General features: G+C 40.4%; 1 protein-coding gene across 1 annotated transcript in view; it reads left to right on the top strand.

Annotated features, from left to right (window-relative positions):
• LOC126481904 (uncharacterized) overlaps window positions 1-13,855 on the top strand; it is a 120,702-nt gene extending 106,847 nt beyond the window's left edge. Inside the window, exons 5-6 of the mRNA XM_050105861.1 lie at window positions 202-369; window positions 13,575-13,855. Coding sequence (XP_049961818.1) covers window positions 202-369; window positions 13,575-13,733 — 327 coding nt within the window. The 3' untranslated portion in view covers window positions 13,734-13,855. The remainder of the gene's footprint in view (window positions 1-201; window positions 370-13,574) is intronic.
• The last annotated feature ends 11,227 nt before the right edge of the window (window positions 13,856-25,082 follow it).

Below are 25,082 nucleotides of genomic sequence, written 5' to 3'. Positions count from 1 at the left end.
CAAGAAAGTTATACATAGTGTAATTATTTTTTGTGCCTCATATTGGGCAGTCAGTTATGTAGCATTCGACATGTATAGCAATTCATATCAACTAAATTACTCTAACATGTTCAGATCTGTGGATTGTTTGGCAAACCTAGGACGAACAAATTACAGGTTTATTAAACAACGCTTAACCAGTTGCACGCACTTTCTCCACAGGCGGTGACAGAGATATCGCGTTGGATGGACCGCCCTAGTGAGTGGGGCCGCACGTTCCACATCCACCGCATCGCTGACGCGTGCCGCGGCTTCCTGGGGATAGTCCCCAGCTTCGGACGGTCCATAACCGAGTGCATGGGCATCGAAGAAGTCTGTCCGGTGCCTGCGGTAGGCTATTAGAGCTCCTTCTAAAATCTCAGCACTTTCACGTGACTCATGTGTGCAGGTACTGCATGGTAATAGAAATGTGAAGTAGCATAGTGGTCCGGATTCCACTGTTTATTCTTCTCTACTCTGGTAAGTGACAGTAAGGGCCTATTGAAAGTAAAATAATGGCATACTATCTCCATTAAAACTATGTGGTGGGGGAAGAGAAAATATATTACTTATTGCCTGCTGGCTTTTAGCTGAAAAACTTGCTGGCCTATCCTCGTGCCTGTAAAGTAACTTTTGCCTATTAGCTATACTGGTAAATAGTAATTCTCTCAATTTTTTTTCAATATTGTGGTGTAACTATCGTCCGTTCCTAGCACCTACCGCCTGACCACAATACAGCAACCGAAACTGTCTACTGTTCAAAATAAACAATAATTACGTTTCAGATATTATCCACTGCCAAGGTGCTTGCCCGAAGGTAATTAATGTATAAATATTGCTCTCCTTATTGTACGTTATGTCCGCCTCCACAGATGAGTGGTCAGTGTAGACGAGTGCCGTGCGGAGAACCCTGGTTCGATTCCCGGTACTTCCGAGGCTTTTTCCTTGTTTGGAGGGCTGGTACGGGTTGCAATCACCCTCTTGATGCCAGTTGAGGAGCCACCTAACCGAACAGTAGCGGCTCTACGGCTTGAACGGTCTGAAAATCGGCCGGAAGAGCGGTGTGTTGACCACGTGTCGCTCCATAGCAGCATCCTCATGACAAGGCAAAGGCAGAGGGTGACACGGTGGCCGGTAGACATTACTTGGGCTTTCCAGGCCTGGACGATGAGCTTGTTTCTTTCTTTCTTATAACGGCAGTAGTCTATTCGCCAAGTAAGGTATTGCAGCGGTCGAGACACTGGAGACAGTTTCATTAGGTACGGTAGTAAATACACACGATTAATTGGCTTGATTTAAGTTCTCTATAGTTTTTGTTAATTTAATCATACCAATTACAGGTAGTTTCTTTGCCGTGTTTATCCTATTGGGATGTCACTAATTAACTCAAAGTCGACGACCGAGCGGGGTGGTGCGTGATTAGTACACTGGACTCGGAGTATTCAGGAGGATGATGATTCAAATCCGCATCCGATCATCCAAATTTACATATTCCGAAATTTTCTTAATTCGCTCCAGACAAATTCCGAGATTTTTCCTTTGAAAGGGAACGGCAGATTTCCTTCCCCATCCTTAAAACATTCCGAACTTGTACTCTGTCTATAAAGACCTAGATGTCTATGGGACGTTAAACTTCATCTTCCTTCCTTCAACTTCCATCAGGTATTCATCAATGACCTTCCTCCATAAATGTCGTTTCTTCTATAAGGCGTATTACCTTGCGTTTAAACGGCTCTCTTCATCTAGGTAAGTACTATATCGTTATTACTTACATATGCTAAAATTCCAGCTAGCCTAATTCCATATAGGTTAACTTTTCCGTGCCAGTAGAAATTACTTTAACAAGCACTAGCTCACTTCGTAATTTTCTAGGCGATGGTCCTCGAAGTAAGTGTGTATATACCTTCCACGAAGCTCTACTTTAAAAATAGGACAGTGGAGTGGATAGAGTTACATAATCTATGTTATGTTACTAGAGTATCCCTTGTATAGCTAGCGTTGAACCTAGTTTGCCCACTGAAAACTAAGAGAAACATTATCATGAAAGTAGGAGGGCGGGCTATAAATCTGAACGAATAAGGTGAGCCAATTTGAATGTAACTGCAACATGTTACGACGTATAGAATACACTCTAAGACAAGAAAACGACTTACCAAGGGAATTAACTGAATGAGACGGAAATCGGTAGATCTGATGTACATGTACAGACAAACGAATGTTTACAATTCCAGAATAATGGGATGATTTATTCAAGAGAAAGAGTGACATAAAATGAGCAATTGAGTAACGCGTTGGTCCACCAATAACGATAATACAAGCAGTTATTCGGCTTGACACTGAATGACAGAGTTGGATATCCTCCTGAAGGATATCGTACCAAATTCTATTACAAGCGTCAGATCGTCAAATTCCCGAACTAGTAAGAGGGTCATGCCCACAATGCTCTGAACGTTGTTAATTCGGGAGATATCCGACGACCTTGCTGGCCAGTTAGGATTTGACAAGCACGAAGACAAGCAGTAGACACTCTCGCAGTGTGCGGGTGGACGTTATCTTGCTGAAATGTAAGCCCAGAACTGCTTGCCGCGAAGGGCAACAAAACGGGGCGTAGAATATCGGCGACGTACCGCTATGCTGTATGGGTGGCTCGAATGATATCCAAAGAGGCCCCGCTGTGAAATGAAATGGCACCTCAGACTATCATACCCGGTTGTTGGGATATAGGAGGGCTATCCACAAAGTACATTACGTTTTGGAACTAAAAATAAATAAAGTATTGGAAATTTTTTTTATTATATACAGACGAAAGCCACACTTAAATATAGTACTTTTCTTCATAGTTGCCATTTAAATTAAGGCACTTATCGTAGCGATGGACGAGCTTGGAAATTCCTTCGTCGTAAAATTCGGCCGCCTGCGCCTTCAACCACGCTTCAGGCAACAAGGTGCCGACCAATGCGGAAAAAAAAAGCCAGAGCTAAGGTGTTAATATGAGATGTAAGGAGGGTTAATGGTGACACATTGGCTCCGCTCAAAGCCACCGTTCGGCAGGTCGTCACATCCACATTTCACCCCTTCTTTTGACACTCTGCGTAGATCGGAACCACGACGCCTAGCGTCGAAATCACGCAATTTTCTTACAAGTTCAGACAAAACGGTGCTTGGTATCGATGCGAAAAGGCCTCAGGGTATGGCATAAACGACATCAATGAAAACACCTCTTTCTTTTGGGCTTTGTTCCCATACATTTTGTGGTCGAAAACGGCAGTTCGCAGTGCGATGAGCAAGAGGCATTTTCGTATCATTAAGGATCGGCAGGGTGTCTGAAATATTTTCCTTGTCCTTGCGTCATACCTACGCTGGACATCGCGGTTCTGACCTCCATCGCAGAGGCAAAGGGGGTAATGTGGGTAACAGGTGATGTGACGGTCCTCACATGGTGTGTCACGTCCGCTCTGGTGTTGGGGAGATTCGTGGTGAATTTTGCTGACAATAAGAAGTCACCTCACAGTAATTTTCGACCACTGGCACCTTTTTTTTTCAGCACGTGTTGACTCCTTTATGTTCGAAGTGTTGACATCGGGTGTGACCTCACAGTAATTTTCGAGCACTGGCACCTTCTTTTTTCAGCACGTGTTGACTCCTTTATGTTTGAAGTGTTGACATCGAGTGTGACGTTGCAGGGCTCCATGCTATTACATCATTTCAGAAGAAATAAGCATCGCTGACAATATAGAAATCTAAAAATTCTGCGTCTCAGGAGGACACTATTACGGGATGTCAAAGAAATGACCTTACAATTTTGTTGCTCAGTGTAATTTGCCATGAAACGTGTTCACTTTTCTCTTCAACGTAGTATGTACCTCCATGCCAAACGGTCCATTATCAGCATTACCATCAATTTCCTCAGTCATACCTCTTTCCAACGTAAAAGAAAGAAATAAGAAAAAATTGGTCACTCTTACTCATTATACTATGTGTGCTTAACATTCCACCGGTTTTTAATTTTGTAGTCATTTATGTTCACTGAGAAATAATGTTTAATGATTATGAATATTCATAACGTGTCTGACCAGTAATAGTTATTTTCTACATCAAAAAAAACTTATATATTTGAAGATGGTATCTGTTCTTTCGGACATGTCCGAAAGAACAGATACAGTTAAGGCTCACCGGCCATTTGACTATCTTCGTCTGTGCAGATGCACAAACAGTGCCCGAACTCTTACGGGAATCGGCAAAAAGCCGCGATTAATGAGTATATTGGGCAGGGGCACTATGAATATAGTGCGGGACAATAAGTTGGGAATGTGGGTGTTACGGGAGGCGTGCCAGAGATGAGTCCCTACAGTCACACTATCCTCTGTGTCCTCGATGGCTCAGAGGGATAAAGCGTCTGCCATGTAAGCATGAGATTTCGTGTTCGAGTTCCGGTTGGGGCACACATTTTCACCTGTCGCCGTTGACTTATACCAACGCCTGTATGGAGCTAGGGGTATTCATTTCATTGTAAAAAACTTGTAGTTGAAGGATGTGAATCATTTGAGAAACAGTGTACTACAGTATTAATGCACAAATCAAAATCAGAAAACTAAAGAACACTCCTGCACCTGCAACTGAACTCGAATACCATAACGCAAACTCTAGCCACTGTAGCAATTAAGCAGCGGACACACATAGATTATATGAGGGTACATGTCGTACATGAGTTAACAATGTTGCCAAATGACTTTAATTTGAGACACTATGTACGAGGGCCGATTTTATTTCATTTTATTTTTCTTCAACCTCCGATCCCTTAGTATACAAGCTACGCTAGCGGCAGAACGTGGACATGCACTGCAGGTTACTGCGCAACTCTCGCACTACACACTCCGCCATTGCCGACCTCAAGGCATCAGTCTGCGTTGTACCACAGATACGTAAACATGGCTGCCCAGCATTTTTACTCCCTCCAAGTTCGGTTTCTGCAAGCAGAAGGGAATAGTGCCGCAGAAATTCATCGAAGAATGAACTGAGTTTTCGGTGATTACTTAATGGCTGATGGTGTTGTGCGTGAATGGTGTCGAATGTTCAAAGATGGCTGAAATGGCGTGCAAGTCTGTCTTACAGCCGATCTTGTTGAACGAGTTGACAGAATGACTAGAGAAAATCGTAGGTTCGCTATAACTGCTTTGTCTATGAAAATTCCGAAAGTTTTAAGATCTTCCATACACTCTATCATTATTGAACATTTAGGCTACAAAAACTTTGTGCTCATTAGGTTCCAGACAGACACCCACAAAAGTCACCAAATGGCGTCACCTTTCAATTTCCTTGACCGTTATTATGATGGAGAGAGCTTTTTGAAATCAATTGTTACTGAAGATGAACATTGGATCCAATACGACACACCGGAAACAAAACGGCAATTCACTAAACAAATCAAAAAAGTTCAAACAAACATTCAACGACAGAAAGGTTATGGCTACCGTGTTTTGGGAGCAAAAAGGTGTATTGTTTGTAGACTTAATGCAGCGCGGAACCACTATCAGTGCAGCTGCTTATTTTTAAACATTATGACGTTTGCAGAGAGCAATTCATAACAAACGAAGAGGAATGCTGACTTCAGGAATTGTGTTGATCCATGGCAACGCTCGACCAAATACTGCTGGCACAATCCAACGGCTCCTTGAACAATATCAGTTGAACAATATCATCCGCCATACAGTCCGGACCTAGCACCCAGCGACTTTCACTTTTCCCTTGAACTAAAGACGTGGTTAGGAGGTCAGCACTTTCAAATCAACAAAGATCTTCGAAACAACATCAATGAGCATTTGAAATTATTGGTGACAACATTTTTTGTAGAGGTTATTGCAAAGCTTGTCCACTGATTATGTTGAAAAGTAAACATAATTGAACAAATTTTTTGTAACAAAATAATCGTTATCTATGCACTTTTCTTTTATTTACAGCCTATCGGAAGTTAAAAAAAAACGGTCCTCGTAATAACCTCAAGAGTGTTGCTATAGTAGTTACATGAAGTATTTATTGTGATGGATTCATTATGGCTAGACTGCAATGTGCAGACCATCTGCGAAAGTTACATTTTTTTTATTGCAGTGTTGGTTAATCATATTTTCGGATATACAAATTTGGTACTTATCGTTCATGTGTCCTAAGTGGTCGCTGTCACTCTGTACTGTATTACAATATGGTATGAATTTAGGACTCTTATGCTATAAGCCACTTCGTAGTTTGCTCCTGTTGTTAGTCGTCCTTTCTTGTAATTTCTATCCTTTGATTTCATCGTCAGATTTGACAGACTGCAGTAGTGACAGTTAGCCAGAGATGCTAAATGGTTACAGTTACCACGGAGGTAAAAACAGAACGGAGTTGGCGTCATAGAGTAGGTGGAGCTTGCCGCCATCTTAAATAGCCCAAACATTAGCAGACTACTGTTTATGATTGCTTCTTTTCATTATTTCTGTGATGTGCTCACAACGGATGTTTTAAATAGTAAAAGTTTCAACGCTTACATAAATAACATAGAACAAGGACGTTTATTTCGAAAGATTTTCTATTCTTGAATGATTATTTGCTCTAGTAATATGACACATTTGGCATTGTTAAAGAAACTTGTTTTTTGTTGACATATTTCGATAAAGCAAGAAGAGAAGGATGTGCTTTGAAAATGATGCTTTCATAACGCATTTCATTCCACTTTATTGTATTTGTATAGATAGCAAATGAAGCTGCATATCTGTAACCAATGTTTGTCTGCTTACTGCTACTGCTTCCTGTTCGTTACACTTTCAGCTGTCAACTCCCACGCACAACTTTGTCATGTTTACGTTTGCACAAAACTTATCTACGTGTTCTTTGTTAGCCCATAAACACGTGTAGCGAGGAAAGAAGCAACGCACCCCATCGTGTATCGTGCATGTCAAGAAAGTGAAATGTCAAAGAAACTGAACTGCATAGAGGTATACCTCCATGCAGAACAGAGTTAGTTTACTAGACTATAGGTGCATTAGCCTCACTTTAGTTTACACATATTCTCACTTTGAAATCTTACCTATGATGCGTCATTCATTCAGTGTGTGGCCAATAATCGCAAATTAAAAGACAGAAAAATGATATAATTTTTTAAAAATGTTCTGGCATTAATATATGCTATAAATGTAATCAAGAGAATGATCTCAAAAATGTCCCGTAAAATGGATGTTTTGTTTAACATTAATGTAAGTCATTTATTAGTAGTGGTAGCCTAACCTGTGTAACATGTAGGTCTGCGTTTCCAACAGTAGCCTATTTTCTTCTTTCCTCGGAATATTTCTCCCCAGAAATTTAGTTTTACAGGAGTAACCAAACAAATCTCAATTTAAATGTACGGCTGCTTTGATTATCTGCTTGATTATACGTTAGAGTTTCATTTTTAGGTTTTCAAAGTATATCATCTTGTATCATTCTTCGTGATATACTAATAGTTAGTTAGTTTCGTGTCTCATGTATCATTTGTATGCTAAATCAAAATATGTAGAGCGAGTCGCTTTATAATAACATCAATTTTTTTTCTAAATATGTCTCCATGCTAATAATTTATTAGTTCTTTTAATTTTTTTAAACTAAAGACACACAGATAATTGTTTTTTCCACCCATCGCCATGTACACATTAAAATAAAAAAATCGTCTTCTACGGAATAGGAGGCGTTATCAAAGAGAAACGTTGTCATTTTAATTTCGAAATTTAGTACTTTACTCTCTGTAAGGCATTTCATATCAATGGTTAAGTTATCAAAACTTTTGGCTGCAGCACTGTGAACCCCTCTTTGTGCTATAGACAATGTGTCGTAATGAATGTCATTCTTTTTATTCTGATATTGTAAGGAGGAAACGTGAACAATGAATAATTATCGGCGGAAGGAATTTAGGACATGAGACGCTGTCCCAACAATCTGCGCTGTTACGTAGCCGTGTATTGTGCGGGGACGATATCGCTGATACGGCATGGCTCGGATGTCGCAGCGTTACCGATTTGGAAGGAAATGAAAAACCCAGGAAGAAGAGAAAGAACGGACACTAGGTAGGGTAAAGGAATCTAAAGTCAAATGACACAAATCAAACTACAATATAGGTAAACAGTGCAACAATAAATTCAGAGTACGATCGGATGTATTAGTACACCGTTAAATGACTCTAGCTGGCATTTTTGATGAAACAGCTACGTCTCTACGCAATCAAAGCACCCAACATGTTCGATACTGGGGAAGAGCGCGTCACTGTGGCGTGAAGGGAAGTATCAGCGCGGTGAACCATCGACGCATAAAGGCAATGAACGTAATCTTTGGGATATGTAAGATGGCGGACGTCGGCTTAGAATTTGTGACGTAATGACAGCTAATCTCTTTTTATTTACTTCAACGGTTTCTTTGGTGTGTTGATGTAATCATTTTGGGCTGTATCTATGATCTTTGTATTACGTTTGTCGGAGGATAGTTACCTTCGATTAGGAATTCATAAAATTTTGTGTGGAATCTCTCCGTTTTAAATAGTTTGTTCATTTGAAATGTCAACAGGACATTGCATTGTGTGTGTATATTTTTATACCTTCAAGTACGTTCATTGTTAAACCTTTAGGTAATAAGTGTACATTTTTCCTTGCTGACTCCATTCGTTCTGCGTTGAAACTATCGATCTTTATCTACATCTACAGGACTACTCTGCAATTCACATTTAAGTGGTTGGCAGAGGGTTCATCGAACCACAATCATACTATCTCTCTACCATTCCACTCCCGAACAGCGCGGGAAAAACGAACACCTAAACCTTTCTGTTTGAGCTCTGATTTCTCTTATTTTATTTTGATGATCATTCCTACCTATGTAGGTTGGGCTCAACAAAATATTCTTGCATTCAGAAGAGAAAGGTGGTGACTGAAATTTCGTAAATAGATCTCGCCGCGATGAAAAACGTCTTTGCTTAAATGACTTCCATCCCAACTCGCGTATTATATCTGCCAAACTCTCTCCCCTATTACGTGATAATACAAAACGAGCTGCCCTTTTTTGTACCCTTTCGATGTCCTCCGTCAATCCCACCTGGTAAGGATCCCACACCACGCAGCAATATTCTAACAGAGGACGAACGAGTGTAGTGTAAGCTGTCTCTTTAGTGGACTTGTTGCATCTTCTGAATGGCCTGCCAATGAAACGCAACCTTTGGCTCGCCTTCCCCACAATATTATCTATGTGGTCTTTCCAACTGAAGTTGTTCGTGATTTTAACACCCAGGTACTTAGTTGAATTGACAGCCTTGAGAATTGTACTATTTATCGAATAATCGAATTCCAACGGATTTCTTTTGGAACTTATGTGGATCACCTCACACTTTTCGTTATTTAGCGTCAATTGCCACCTGCCACACCATACAGTAATCTTTTCTAAATCGCTTTGCAACTGATACTGGTCTTCGGATGACCTTACTAGACGGTAAATTACAGCATCATCTGCGAACAACCTAAGAGAACTGCTCAGATTGTCACCCAGGTCATTTATATAGATCAGGAACAGCAGAGGTCCCAGGACGCTTCCCTGGGAAATACCTGATATCACTTCAGTTTTACTCGATGATTTGCCGCCTATTACTACGAACTGCGACCTTCCTGATAGTAAATCACGAATCCAGTCGCACAACTGAGACGATACCCCATAGGCCCGCAGCTTGATTAGAAGTCGCTTGTGAGGAACGGTGTCAAAAGCTTTCCGGAAATCCAGAAATACGGAATCAACCTGAGACCCCCTGTCGATAGCGGCCATTACTTCGTGCGAATAAAGAGCTAGCTGCGTTGCACAAGAACGATGTTTTCTGAAACCTTGCTGATTACGTATCTATAGATCGCTCCCTTCGAGGTGATTCATAATGTTTGAATACGGTATATGCTCCAAAACCCTACTGCAAACCGACGTCAATGATATAGGTCTGAAGGAGGTAGATGGATTATATTTGTTAATTCTCGAGTACTCTTGGTGTCTCATACTGAACCTGGGCCCTGTCAGTCCTCTGTAAAATTTATTACAATCCTGGCATTCGATTTTGTATGTGTTTGGGTTTGTGAATATTGGTAATTTGGTTTGTCCTGAGTGAATTCTACGCTGGATACTGTTGTTGGATACTTGTGTTCGATATTAGTTGTGTTTAATTTGTTAGATATTGTTTCTAAATATGTAATAGGAATGTATGTTGGTTTAGTCCTATTTATGTTTCTCTGGATAATTTAATCTCATTGTGAATTTTTGGTTGTATAGGTGCAGTTTTCCTTTTGTGCATCTCCAATACATGTTTCTGCTGAAACGATTTTATTGGGATAATCATCGTAATGTATCGAGTTCTTTTGAATAACACGCTTGCCGTTATATATGGAGATGAGCCGAGGCTCCGACATATCCATCAAGCACTAAATAAAATCAGTCCTAAAGCACTTCACCATTGAAACAGAAACGAAGAGATCGATTAATTTCTTGGACTCGCGATCACTAACAACAATAATTTACACTTTTATAAATTTTTAGAAAGCACGCAACAGCTGACAACATTATACATGCTAATTCATACCATCTAAAGGAACACAGGAACGTATACTCCCACGCCCTGATGCACAGAATACAAAATCTACCACTAAACCAAACTGCCATACAAAAAGAACTCGATACATTAGGATACAAACTACTACAAAACGGTTTCAACCCAGATGTAGTAATGCAAATGTACAAAAGAAAAAACTGCACCTACCCAACCAAAAATCCAGGAGGATATAAAATTTAGGTACGATATCAAACAAATTAAACGCACTAATGAAGAACACAAGTATCCTATTCGCGTACAGAATCAAAAAAATATCCAGCGGAGACTTCACCCAGGCAAACAAAACTACAGATACACACAAACCGAGGCACATACAAAATCGAATGTCACGATTGCAATAATGGTTCAAATGGCTCTGAGCACTACGCGACTTAACTTCTGTGGTCAACAGTCGCCTAGAACTTAGAACTAATTAAACCTAACTAACCTAAGGACATCACACACATCCATGCCCGAGGCAGGATTCGAACCTGCGACTGTAGCAGTCGCTTGGTTCCAGACTGTAGCGCCTAGAACCGCACGGCCACTCCGGCCGGCTAGGATTGCAATAAATTTTAAATTGGACAGAGAGGACGCAATTCACAATAAGGTGTCTAGGGCACACGGAAATTAACGAAAATAGTCCACCTATGCTCTTCAACAACCTAAAGAACGGTAACCACAACGCATAACGAATAGACTTAACAATGAAAATTTTATGCATATTACCTGAAAATTTAACATGAGCGTACTTGAAGAGATAGGTATCTATGAACACCCGACACAGCACCTTGTTGAGATTTTAAATGAACAAACGGATTTAAAACCTAACCATTTCATACAAAATTTCTTTGAATTCATAACCAAAGATAGCTACTCACACACACATTGATTACGCAGATCATACATACTGCCCAAACTGGTAACATCAACCACAGATAACAATACGGTTTGTGATATCACTCAAGCAGCTAAAAAAATACGAAGGGAGATGACGCCTAGACTGCAATGGTCATGGAGGTAAAAAAAGAAGGGAGGTGGTGCTGTACACCTACGCTGTACGTTGTTTTGGAACCAGAGTGAGCAGGATCTGCCACCAGTTTACGCAGCCCAAAACATTGGCAGACTGTTGTTTACGACTGCTTCTTGCTGGTTATATCTATCGTGTGCATACAACACTGTTTTAAAAACTAAAAATTACAGTGCTTCTTGAATAACACAGTGTCAAGAAGGCAATTTCGAACATTTTTCTGTTCTTATATACGTATTTGCTCTAATAACACGTACAAACTTTTGGCCTTGTTCATCTAACTTCTTTTTGTCGATGTATTTCGAATAACTAAGAAGAGAAGGAAGTGATGCATAAAACATGCTTTCGTAATACGTTTAATTCCACTTTACTGTATTTGTGTCGATAGCAAATGAAGCTGAAAATCCAAAACCAATGCTTATTTGCAAACTGATATTGCTTTTTTTTTTTCGTTACACTTCCAGCTTTCAGCTCGTATGCACAACATTTTTAACGTTCACGTTTGCAAAAAACTTACTTACGTGTGCTTTGTTAGCCTATAAATCGGTGCAGTGAGGAAAGAAGGAAGGGATGCTATCGTATCTTGTGCATGTCAACAAAGTGAAAGATTATTGAATTGTCAACAAAATACAACTGCATAGATGCACTCCTCCATACAGAGCAGTGCTCGTTTTATTACATCGCCTGTGCATTTGTCTCACTGCACTTCACACATCTTCTCACTTTGAAATCTTACCTGTGATGCATTATTCAGTGTGTGGTCAATAGCTGCAGTTCACAGGGTAAAAAACGATTAATTTTTTAAAATGTTTCAGCATTGTGCAATGCCATAGAAGTGATTAAGGGAACAATCTCAAACACTTAGACACCGCAAAATGGATATTATGTTTTAACATGTATGTAAGTCGTTTTTAGTAGTGGTAGCCTGACCTATACAACATGTAGATCTACCTTTCGTGCAGTAGCCTATTTGCTTCTTTTCTCGGAATATTTCTCGCCAATAACGCTGTCAGTTTTTCAGGAATAACCAAACATATCAACAATGGAATGTACGTCTACTTCCTCTGTTTGATTACTTAGTTACTTTCATGTTCCATGTATCATTTGCATGATAAATGATAATGACAGGGAACGAACGAGTCATTATATATTGAAATCAATTTTTTTCTGTAAATGCAAGTCGTTTATTCATTTTTTTGTCTTTTTAATTAAAGACAGACAATTGTTGGTCGTAATTCCTACCCATCACGATTCACACATTACACTAATACACAATATTTTTCGGAATGGGAGGAATTGTCAAAGAGAAACGATTTCAGTTTAGTTCCAAATTTTACGTTGTTCTCTCTCATGGATTTTATGCCAGTGAGTAAGTGATCAAAACTTATGGTTGCAGTATTGTGAACCCCTGTTTGTGCTACAGACAACCTTAATGTGGCGTAAAAAATGTCGTTTTTTTATTCTGGTATTGTGATTATGTACATCATTATTCCAGCTGAACTGCAGTAGATTATTTACAACACACTTCATGAGAGAATAACTGTACTGTGAAACGGCTAGGTTGCTACTCACACGGCGAGCAGCAAGCAGGCCCGACGAAAAGAGTGTTCACGCAAGTTTTCAGCCAAAACCTTCTTCAGAAAGGATGCAAAGCACTCATACACGTTGACACAACCATGCACACAGAACTTACACACACAAGTGACCGATGTCTCCCGCTGTTCTAGCCAGAATGTTTTTTAAATGGGGACAAATATGAACAATGAATAATCATCGGCAGCAGGAATTTAGGACATGAGATGCTGTCCCAACAATCAGCAGGATTATGTAGTCGTGTCTTGTGACGTGTTCGAGGAGTGTGTTGGAATAGATAGATTGCTGACTCGTTGTGTGATCAGCGCGGTCCTGGTGTGTTGCCAGGGCGTGTACACGCTGGACAACTGCGAGCTGAGCCTGAGCAACGTGACGCGCCGCCTGCCGCCGGGGGAGTTCCGGCTGGCGGTCTCTCTGAAGAACGCCACCCACCTGCTGGGCCGCTTCAACATCGTCGTCGAGGTGGACAACTCCAGGCCCGAGTAGCGGTGGCGTCGCCACAGCCGTGGGGAGCCTCGTCACACAGAGAGACGGGGCAGCAGGCGCAGCCTAGGTCTCGCCTGTAACACCGAATGTCTCGATAAAAAAAAAGATAAAGCAGAAGTGCATTACCGTGTAAAGCCATACACTTCTGTAATGAATATTGTAATATAATATTAATCAGTGTGTAAAAATGACTAAATTTAAGTGTATTTTATCTCCTTACCTTTAGACTGTTATTGCTATGCTCGATTTTTAAAAGGAATCACTTTACCTATCTTTTTTTTACGATTATGCGATGTAAATTAAAACTTTTTCGCAAGAAACGTTTGTAATTCCAAATCGCTCAATACCAATTAATTCAGTCCCAGGTTCCCGATTCCCGACTCCATAATGAATGAGTGTACTCAATTATCTTTAACTCATGCCATTTAACATTCGTAGATGACGAGACATTCGTACAGATTAAAACGTTATAACACATTCAGATTCTGGGCCAGAAAGTTCGATTTTGATGAGAAAATACCTCCGAACCATCAAACGGTTCAAATGGCTCTGAGCACTATGGATCTTAACATCTTAGGTCAGCAGTCCCCTAGAACTTAGAACTACTTAAACCTAACTAACCTTAGAACATCACACACATCCATGCCCGAGGCAGGATTTGAACCTGCGACCGTAGCGGTCCCGCTGTTCCAGACTGAAGCGCCTAGAACCGCTCGGCCACCATCGGCCGGCTCCGAACCATCGGAACGCATCTTAGGGTGTAGTGATGTTTTCTTGTGTCTGTTTGTGTGTTGTATGTGAACGTGTGTATACTTGTTCTGTTAATACACCTCTTACGTTCACATGAGGCTATACACAACATATTCACTATAACTTCTTATCACGAGCGAGTATTATTATTTTTTACATTGTTAAGTCTTTCTGTATCCAAGTTCCCGATAAATAAACCACCTTGGAATGTCGGTATATACGTAAAATAAATTAGGAACAGGTCGGTGTGAAGCAACTTGATCGTTTGCATTTAGAATTATCGTACACTTATTATTAATTCAAAACTGATAACTTTCTTAACTGTGAAAATATTTTCACTTGAACAAAAAATAGCTGTGGAGCGCCAACAACAAGAATGTTTAATATCGATGCTCCTCTTTGCAAAATGAATGAAATTAGTTTTCATTTAGCATGTTTACTCAAGAATTGTTTGTAAACCCATTCCATTTTTGCTTACGCCATTTAATATTGCTTTAATTTGGACAAGAATGTGCCGTCTTGCAAATGGCGGCCAGTACAAATTATAGTTCGCGCTGTACCGCAAGTTATTAATCTCTAAAAAAAAAAAAAAAAAAACTAAGATTAAATTTTCACACATGTATGGATACTCCCGCTAGTGAAATGAGTGGTTTGGTTATAAATAACAGCATATATTTACCTGAAGTATGTTAAAAGGTGCATATGTCTCCAGCCACGTCTGTCATACGAATATCCGAACAAAAGTAAGATAATTCTGAAAATCTATTTCTATTGTTTCATTGTTCTAAAACAACGGATAATCCTGCTATATCGATACTGCTTTTCAGATACATCATACTCAGATAATTAATTTTTTCCCCTAATCTTTTGCACAAAAAATAACGGTTGTTCAAACGTGTCGTGTCAATCATTAATACTTCTCGTTTTCAGAGGACCAGTACAAGAGACTGATCCAGAATTTCAGCGTCTCAATACTTTCTACTTCCCAAATTCGACGAAGACTCACCCGCTTTGCTGAGGAGTGACAATACGTGTGTAGTATACATTGGTCCGAAGAACTTCATCACTGTGAGTGAATAATGACAGAATCGCAATATTTTTGTCATATCTAATGATTCATTTACTGAACATAAACCACCTTCAAAAGTTTTTCATTGTCATAATTATCCAGGAGAAACTGAAAAAGGAAGTTCGTGACGGAACTGAATTCTATAACAATCTTTGTATTCTTACACTTCCTATCCTGCCGCAAGAAAATTTCGACGTCAGCTGATTCACACTTTTTACGGAGAATAGTGATCTGTTCTCGTCAGCTTGAGGTTGAAGATCTTGTTTGCGTGTTTCCTTACAAATAAATTTATTTTTGTATAGAATCCGCCTTGAAGATAAAAAAATTTTTTCGTCTTTTATCCACACATGTTTCGCTAAAGCTAAAGCTCCATCAGTGGATTCTCTTATTTTCTTTATTGTTGCGACATGCTGTGCTTTTTCTGATATTCTATGTTCAAAGTCTGTCATTTTTTCTGGCGAACAGTGAAAGGAAAACAACTGTAATGTGTAACATAGGAATCCGAGAAACCACAACATGTAGTAACAAGACAGAAAGTTAAAAAAAAAAAAAAAAAAAAAAAAAAAAAGATCTCTGATGATGTTCTAACTTGAACGAAATATGTCTGCAGAAGAAGAATATATTGTACTCGTATTTGCCAAAGGTGGATACCATCCAAAATCAGATCTGTTCTCTATGTTATGGTATCCATTGTTTAATAAGCAACATTAAAAACAATTGTGTAGCTGTCGTGACAAAGAGAATAAGTAGTTAATTTTCACCACAACTTGTAAGTACTGTATTTTAATCAAAGTTCATAATATATGACGCAATCTCCTTAAGAAAGGCTTAGCATCAGCTGTACACCCGCAAACGTGCTTGGGAACAGATTCAAGGGGAGCAGAAAGTGGAACATAAGCCTCATACTTTTTTCGAATACGTGAAGTAAATCATAAAAAATAACCAAAATGAAAGCAATCTGTTCAAAACTGCTCATCTGTGAAATCAAATTCAGTTCCTAAGTAACGTTAACCGTTCCGTTGCTACTCATCATTGACAACCCGTACACAAATTTTGCTACTTTGAAGTAGCGGTTCCAGTGAGGCAGTCGTCGCAGTGCGACTGACGCTCACGGCAGACGCAAAAAGAGCGGGTCGCATGAATTGGCCAGGCCTGCGGATTATAGTAATATGTGAGGGAAATGGTTTTTTACTCGAGTTTCTTGCTGTAAAAAATGTTGCATCTAAATGAAGCGAAGCTACGTGGTCATGGAGTTAGTTTTTATGTGAAGGTTCTCCTTTTTCTTTAAAAAATTAAAATCCGCTTCTTTCTGCTTGGTGTTTTCCTTCACTGTATAATAGTCCTCATTCGATTCTGACGAAATTATTGGTGCACAGCTCTGATGTCTTTGAATCTTATAACTTTACATCACAGCTTGATTAATTGTTTTTCCGATACTGGTCGTAGTTACTGAGACATTTAACCCCTAAGAAACCTACGTCACTAAACTTGAAGGATCTGCAGTAAAAACTTTGTTCGCTGGCTCCTTTTTGTTTGGTTCACTTCAGAAGCTACATTGCTCCATACTATATGTAGCTGACATACCAAAACTAATTTTAAAACTAGAACGAAAGCCACATCTCGCTATTGGATGCAGGTAATAGAGGTTGAAGAATTTTGTTTGAGTGCATGGGTACCTAGCATGTTGCCTATTCGTGCTTCGTGCAGTTAGCCTGCTGCGCCTTATTGTTCTTAGGTTCTTCAACCGTCAGCGGTTCATGCAAGCAGATGCACGTTTCTCAAAGTGAGTGATAGCAATTTGTTTTTAGAATTTTCGCCAGAAGAAAATTATAAATAAAAAGACGTTACACAATGGTAAATCTGAAACACGTCCCACCCTGACGAAGGTTTCTTTATGTGATTTATCATGCATCAATTATTAAAGGATAACAAAAAGATCTATGAGTGCTGGAGTTAAATATTGTACAGTTTAGTTACGCCCTGTATATGGTCAAATTATATCTCAGTAAGGGCCAATCAAACTGATATTTGTATCCAATAACACGTGAAGAAGAATTGACCATAACACTAAGGTAAGAAAATTCAGGACTACACAGGTATATTTAAGATTTCTTTTGTTGTGGTACCATGAAAGTAATGAAAACGAACTGAAATTTGCTTCTGTCAGGTTACGCATAGCAGTAGAATTCACATTTGGCGATGATAAGGACTTATCGCTGTTAATAGTCTGGGATGCTGAACGTGCTGATTTAAAACTTTCAAAAAGTTCGTTGCGATTTTCCAGTTCTGGTGTAACATCATTTTCGCATCTTTGCTCAAATGTAGTCTCAGTTTTTAGACAGACTTTGCTATTCTTCCAAAAATAAATCACTGCATCTGCCTTAAGTTCTCAATAATAAATCTGGACACCATTTCCACTAATTGTTCATCATCTACAAATGTAAGTGACATTTTTACAGCAGAAATTGTCAGTCAGTGGTTTGGTAACAGCAGTGTATTGTGAACTGCAGTTGCGGCTGGACTGCTTACTCTCTCAGCGGTGTAGCCGCTCTCCATGCTTTACAATGGAGCAGTTGGCTGCGCCAGCCGCCAGCCTCAAGGTAATAGCTGCATCTCTCACCCAGACTCAAGCGGCGCTTCCGTGTTCATGCAGTGTGAAGATAATACTCCTGTTACGACATACTGCGAAATGCTTCCGGGCATGTTCAGTAGGTACACTGACGCCTGCTTACTAGCGGAACGCGGGAGTGATGTACTCCAGCATTTTCACCTCGGAAGACGAACTCATCGTTTACAATATTCACCGTAGGCCTGGAGAATGGATTGGAGGTTTATGCAACAATACTGTTTATCTTCATACTACCCTCGACAGCGGTGATGCACATCAAGCGTCTATACGTGATACTGGCTATAAACGTGCCTCTCCACTTGCTTGCGTGCGTAATGAATGCATTGGTACCTGACCGACTTTCACACTGTTGTACGGACCATCAGGAGTCAGACAAATCTTGCAGTCGTCGGTAAACCGAACTTGGCGTCATCTGTCAAGGTTTGATTCCAAGCGGTCCCTCATCATTTTTCTTCGTGCACCACTGTGCTGGGAGAGGGGTTTTTCAAATGGTCGCCTGGAGGCGGCCAAGTTGATCGTTTGAAAGCAGATGTGTGCTGTCTGTGTAGACACTACCCTCCTTGTTGCCTCCAAAAAGGCAGCCAGAGGTCTCCTCGGGGTACCCAAGAGTAATAATTTGTAAGTAGCAGTAATCAGAAGATTTTCATCACCGCTGCTGGCCTCTGAGAGATATATCTTAAATGTTTCTTGCCTCAAAATAATTCTTCAGTTTTCGCGTAACAATGCTGTGGTGCACGTCATTTCGGCAGGCAACTTTCCATGCTGACAGCTCATCTTTCCTTAAGGGGAGGTTTACTATCTTTGGCCCGAAAAAAGCATGTTCTTTGAGAATTTTTTTCTCGGGATGTGTTCAGATATCAATGTTAAATTTGGTCAAAATTTTTATTGATAATTTCTCTACAGACGATTTTTTTTGACCGGAAATGTCGAAGTGCCGTCGGAACGAAATAAAATTTCGATGTAGACCTCCACGCGCGGTATGTCACAGGTCAGCCGGCTCGTCTGAAATCCAAATTGAGTTAACGTTAGCGAAGTATATAAGATTCCTTAGGAGTTGTACCTCGCTTAGGTTATTTGGACCATAGGAAACAAAATGGCGGCCATTTGAAATATAAGGTTTTTTTCATCGATTTTAGGATTTTAGAATGATTTTGAAGTAATAGGTTTAACATCAGAAGAGGCACCAATGTTAGCACTGAATAGGGGATCGTGGAGGAATTTTATAAGAGGGCTATGCTCCAGACTGAACGCTGAAAAGCATAATCAGTCTTAAATGATGATGATGATGATCATGATGATTTAGGACTTCGTCGGCCAAGTAAAAATATTTATAGTTGATTGATCGGAATAAAAGTGGTACAACTCCTAGACAATTTAGTTAGCTTCGTGGGAAACAAAGTATCATGCCAATCGGCTCAGTAGATTTGATATTACCACACCGCGCGATAAAAAAGAAAAGGTCATTCCGAGATAAACGTGTTTGAAGATTTTACTACATATAAATACAATACTATGCAATATTATACAACTGCTATTCCGAGTATATAAACTAGTCCTTCCTCTTCCTCATAGAGGGCGTTCTGCTCGATCTGGGCCATCCTGTGCTGCTCCAGAGCCACTCGTACGGCTGGTGACAAGCGGTTTTCGGCCGCTTGAATCCGGTAGTCTTCCGAATGCTTGGCGAACTGCGTCGAATAGAGTTTGATTAGAGCAACACAATTTCGGAACGACGATTTGGTATTTTTGGTAAGCAAGCCGGTGACTGGCGCTGTGGCTGTAGAAAAACTGAATCGTAGACAGGTAACCTGTTAGGTGTGTCTTGCTAGTTGTCTTCAAAAAGTACAACTGCTCGTGGCCGTTTTTCATTCACTGACTCGTGATCAGGAACTAGAACCTACAGAAACTTCGGGGTAGTCATGGTAACGTTATATGACAGCGGAGTTACTAAACATGTTTTTGTAAAATTCCTTTACCAGAGAAGATGAAAATCAATATAAAAAAAAGTAGATTGTGGAATAGCTGCCAATATGGATAATTCGAGAGGACGTTCTGAATAGTAATGACTCCCAATTTTTTGTGTGAAAGCTCTTAAAGCTCTTCAAATAAAAAACGTTGTAAACATTCTCCATCTTAGTTCTTCACGTCCACATATTTGCAGCCCTCTACTATTAGAGTGCTCTAAATTCTACCGTGTAACATGGCGATGTATAATGTTTGTGCGTGAGAAACAGCGTGCTGTGATCAAATTTCGAATTCATAGAGTTCGTCCACGCACAGAGTGCCGTCTCCTTAAAGATGGCAACGATGCGACATCTGCAACAATCCGACGCCTTGGGTACACCGACTTTGCTCACTCTTCATGGCCTCATCCGACTTCCATTTGTTTCCAAAACTTAAAGGAGACCTCCGAGGATTTCACTTTGTTAGTGATGAAGTGCTGCAAGCAGAGGTAAGATTGCGACTCCGTGAATAAAATCAAACATTCTACTGTGAGGGTACCAACAAAAAGGTCTCTCATTGATAAAAATATATTCATCGTCGTGTTGACTATATTGAGATATAAATATGTAGACACGAACAATAATGATGTAGAAAGATGATAACGCTTGCTTCATTGAAAAAGCCTTAAGCGATTTCACGTAAGAAATTCGGAGGAATTGCTTTTCACCACGTCCTCATACAAGCAGATACAGTCTGTGTAGCGAAGCAACATAAACCACTTACTGAAGTCTTCCTGTGAAAACTAGGTTCTGTTTGGAGTATACTGAGGTAATACCTCCATATTCAGCAATCACAAAGACAGCTCCCTGGACGAAATAACCACACCTCATGACAAGAAAGTTGCGCAGGTCACATCAGTACATAGGAAAGGCAAAAGGAAAAGAGGCCTTCATATTTATGGACGGATGTACAGCACTGCCGTGTCGTTTGATGATAATGGCTTCCCCAATGAAATATCCAGGAAGGGATAACTCCTCATAAGAATGTCGCCATCAGAAAAAGATATTTGTAATGCAAGCGGACAGAGCATGAAATGTTATGCCACTTAATAGGAGACGTACTTAAAACAACGGAGAGCAAATTAGTGTAGGGGGAGCTAGGCCTGAAGCGTTCAATGAATCGAAAGGAAAATTCTTCAGTCCGACTTCACAGAAATTTCTAAAACGTTTTAGTCTTGTGTTAAATCTGTAAACATTCTGCGACCATAATGACACTGAAACAGAAGATGACACAGAAAACACGAAATACTAAATGTCTTGTCCAGAACTGTTGCAGAGAAGAAGATCGTGCTGAAATACCTCCTTTAAATGGTCATACGAATGACAGAATGATAGATATTGAAACAAGTGGTCAAGTGATAGAAAAGCAGATGATTTCGCTAGACAGAGGAAAGGCTACTGGACATGACGGAGTTCCAGTTCTATTTTACGCAGAGTATACGAATAAACTTGATTCTCTTCTAGCAGCTATATATCGTTGATCTTCAGAGGAGTTTTTCGAGAAAGGTAGTCGACTAGCCTCACCAGACTATTGGCCTACTACAGAACTGTGAAGCTCGCGTAATATGACATTCCTGAAGACGGAAAATCTCCGGAGTAGAAATCATCATGGGTCCCGAAAACCACGATTATGTGAAACCCAGCTCACTTCGTTAGTCCATGAGACCCAGAACGCAGTAGCAACCATCATGGGTCCCGGAAACTACGATTGTGTGAAACGTGGCTCACTCTGTCCGCCCATGAGATCCAGACAGCAGTTAAATACCGACACGCAGGTAGATGTCGTATCCCTTGACTTCCGCAAAGCGTTCGATACAGTTTCCAACTCCTGCTTGAAGAACAAAATACGAGCGTATGGAATATAAGGCCAACGGTGACATTGCATCGAAATCAGAAAGTTGCAGACTCAAAAGTAACTACGCACGTACTCCCGAGGGGGGTAATAGGAACATTTCTTTTCGCAATATACATGAATGACCCAGTAGACAACATGGGGAGTTCCATGAGGTACTTCTACTGTATACGGAGAAATCGTAAATTGTAGTGAAATGCAGGAAGACCTGCAGGGGATCGACGCGTTGTGCAAGCAGTGGCAGTTAACCCTCAACATAAAAAAATGTGACGTACTGTATATATACACACACAGAAAGACCCTTTGATGGATATTACACATTTGCAGAACAATCACTGGGAGCCGTTACTTCCATAAAATATCTAATGGTCTGCATACGTACCGGTTTGAAGTGGAATGGCCACATAAAATTAATAGCGAATAAGGCAGATGCCAGACCGTGAGTCACTGAAGAATCCTCAGGAAAAAAGAGCCTTCTTCTACCAATACTTAAATATTGCTCTTCAGTGTGGGGTCCGCACCAGAAGGAATTGTTAGTGGAAGCAGATGAGACAGAATGACGAGCAGGACGTCTCGTTACAGGTTCATTTAGTTAGCGCGAAAGTGTCAGGGAGATACTCAGCCAACACCATTGGCAGATGATGCAAGTGAGGCGCTCTGCATCACGATGTTGCTCACTTTTAAAGTTCTAAGAGCGTATGTTCTACAAGAGTCAACCATTGTATTGCTTCTTCCTATGCATATCTCTCGAAAAGGCCTTGAAGACATTAAAAAGAGTCGACCCCAACACGAAGGCTTACCATCAATAGTTCCTCCTGCCAACCATAGAACAGGAAAACGGGGTCACGACACTAGTACACAAAGTACCCTCCGCCACACACTGAAAAGTGGGTAGCTGGATATAGGTAAATATGTCGATTTAAAACTTAAAAAGACACGCTGTTAGTGTAATATGAATGAGTGCACTGTTTGGCACATTTTTATCATTGACGGTATGCTTCTTACTGTTTAACAGCGACGAATTCTCGGATTTTATTATTTGACGCCTTTGATTTTATTGCCTAGTATGATGTATTTTTTTCTGAACCTGATAACAGTCTATGGACCGAAACTGGTTGATCAATAACGTAATTTCATGCGCGGCTCTTTGCGGTATGTCATGCAGTTCTTCATAAACTGTTATCTACATCTACATATACAGGGTGGTCCATTGATAGTGACCGGGCCAAATATCTCACGAAATAAGCATCAAACGAAAAAACTACAAAGAACGAAACTCGTCTAGCTTGAAGGGGAAAACCAGATGGCACTATGGTTGCTCCGCTAGATGGCGCTGCCATAGGTCAAACGGATGTCAACTGCGTTTTTTTTTTTTAAATAGGAACCCCCATATTTTATTACATATTCGTGTAGTACGTAAAGAAATATCAATGTTTTAGTTGGACCGCTTTTTTCGCTTTGTGATAGACGGCGCTGTTATAGTCACAAACGCATAAGTACATCGTATCACGTAACATTCCGCCAGTGCGGACGGTATTTGGTTCGTGATACATTACCCGTGTTAAAATAGACCGTTTACCAACTGCGGAAAAGGTCGATATCGTGTTGATGTATAGCTATTGTGATCAAAATGCCCAACGGGCGTGTGCTATGTATGTTGCTCGGTATCCTGGACGACATCATCAAAGTGTCTTGACTGTTCGCCGGATAGTTACGTTATTTAAGGAAAGAGGAAGTGTTCAGCCACATGTGAAACGTCAACCACGACCTGCAACAAATGATGATGCCCAAGTAGGTGTTTTAGCAGGTGTTTTAGCTGCTATCGTGGCTAATCCGCACATCAGTAGCAGACAAATTGCACGAGAATCGGGAATCTCATAAACGTCGGTGTTGAGATTGCTACATCAACATTGATTGCTCCCGTACCATATTTCTGTGCACCAGGAATTGCATGGCCACGACTTTGAAAGTCGTGTACAGTTCTGTCACTGGGCACAAGAGAAATTACGTGAAGATGACAGATTTTTTGCACGCGCTCTAATAAGCGACGAAGCGTCATTCACCAACAGCGGTAACGTAAACCGGCATAATATGCACTATTGGGCAACGGAAAATCCACGATGGCTGCGACAAGTGGAACATCAGTGACCTTGGCGAGTTAATGTATGGTGCGGCATTATGGGAGGAAGGATAATTGGCCCTCATTTTATCGATGGCAATCTAAATGGTGCAATGTATGCTGATTTCCTACTTAATGTACTACCGATGTTACTAGAAGATGTTTCACTGCATGACAGAATGATGGATATCCGGCACATAGCTCGCGTGCGGTTGAAGCGGTATTGAATAGCTTATTTCATGACAGGTGGATTGGTCGTCGAAGCACCATACCATGGCCCGCACGTTCACCGGATCTGACGTCCTCGATTTCTTCCTGTGGGGAAAGTTGAAGGATATTTGCTATTATAATCCACCGACAACGCCTGACAAAATGCGTCAACGCATTGTCAGTGCATGTGCGAACATTACGGAAGGCGAACTACTTGCTGTTGAGAGGAATGTCGTTACGCGTATTGCCAAATGCATAGGGGTTGACGGACATCATTCTGAGCATTTATTGCACTAAAGTGGTATTTACAGCTAATCACGCTGTAACAGAATGCGTTCTCAGAAATGATAAGTTCACAAAGGTACATGTATCACATTGGAACAACCGAAATAAAATGTTCAAACGTACCTACGTTCTGTATTTTAATTTAAAAAACCTACCTGTTACCAACTGTTCGTCTAAAATTGTGAGCCATATGTTTGTGACTATTACAGCGCCATGTATCACAAAGCGAAAAGAGTGATCCAACTAAAACATTCATATTTCTTTACATGCTACACGAATATGTAATAAAAAAATGGGGGTTCCTATTTTCAAAAACGCAGTTGATATCCGTTTGACCTATGGTAGCGCCATCTAGCGGGCCAACCATATCGCCATCTGGTTTCCCCCCTCAATCTAGACAAGTTTCGTCCTTTGTAGTTTTTTGGTTTGACGATT

This window comes from Schistocerca serialis, chromosome 5, assembly GCF_023864345.2.
Source record: "Schistocerca serialis cubense isolate TAMUIC-IGC-003099 chromosome 5, iqSchSeri2.2, whole genome shotgun sequence".
Taxonomy (NCBI): Eukaryota; Metazoa; Arthropoda; class Insecta; order Orthoptera; family Acrididae; genus Schistocerca; species Schistocerca serialis.
The sequence above is the reverse complement of the archived record's forward strand: the minus strand, read 5'-3'. Positions and strand labels throughout refer to the sequence as shown.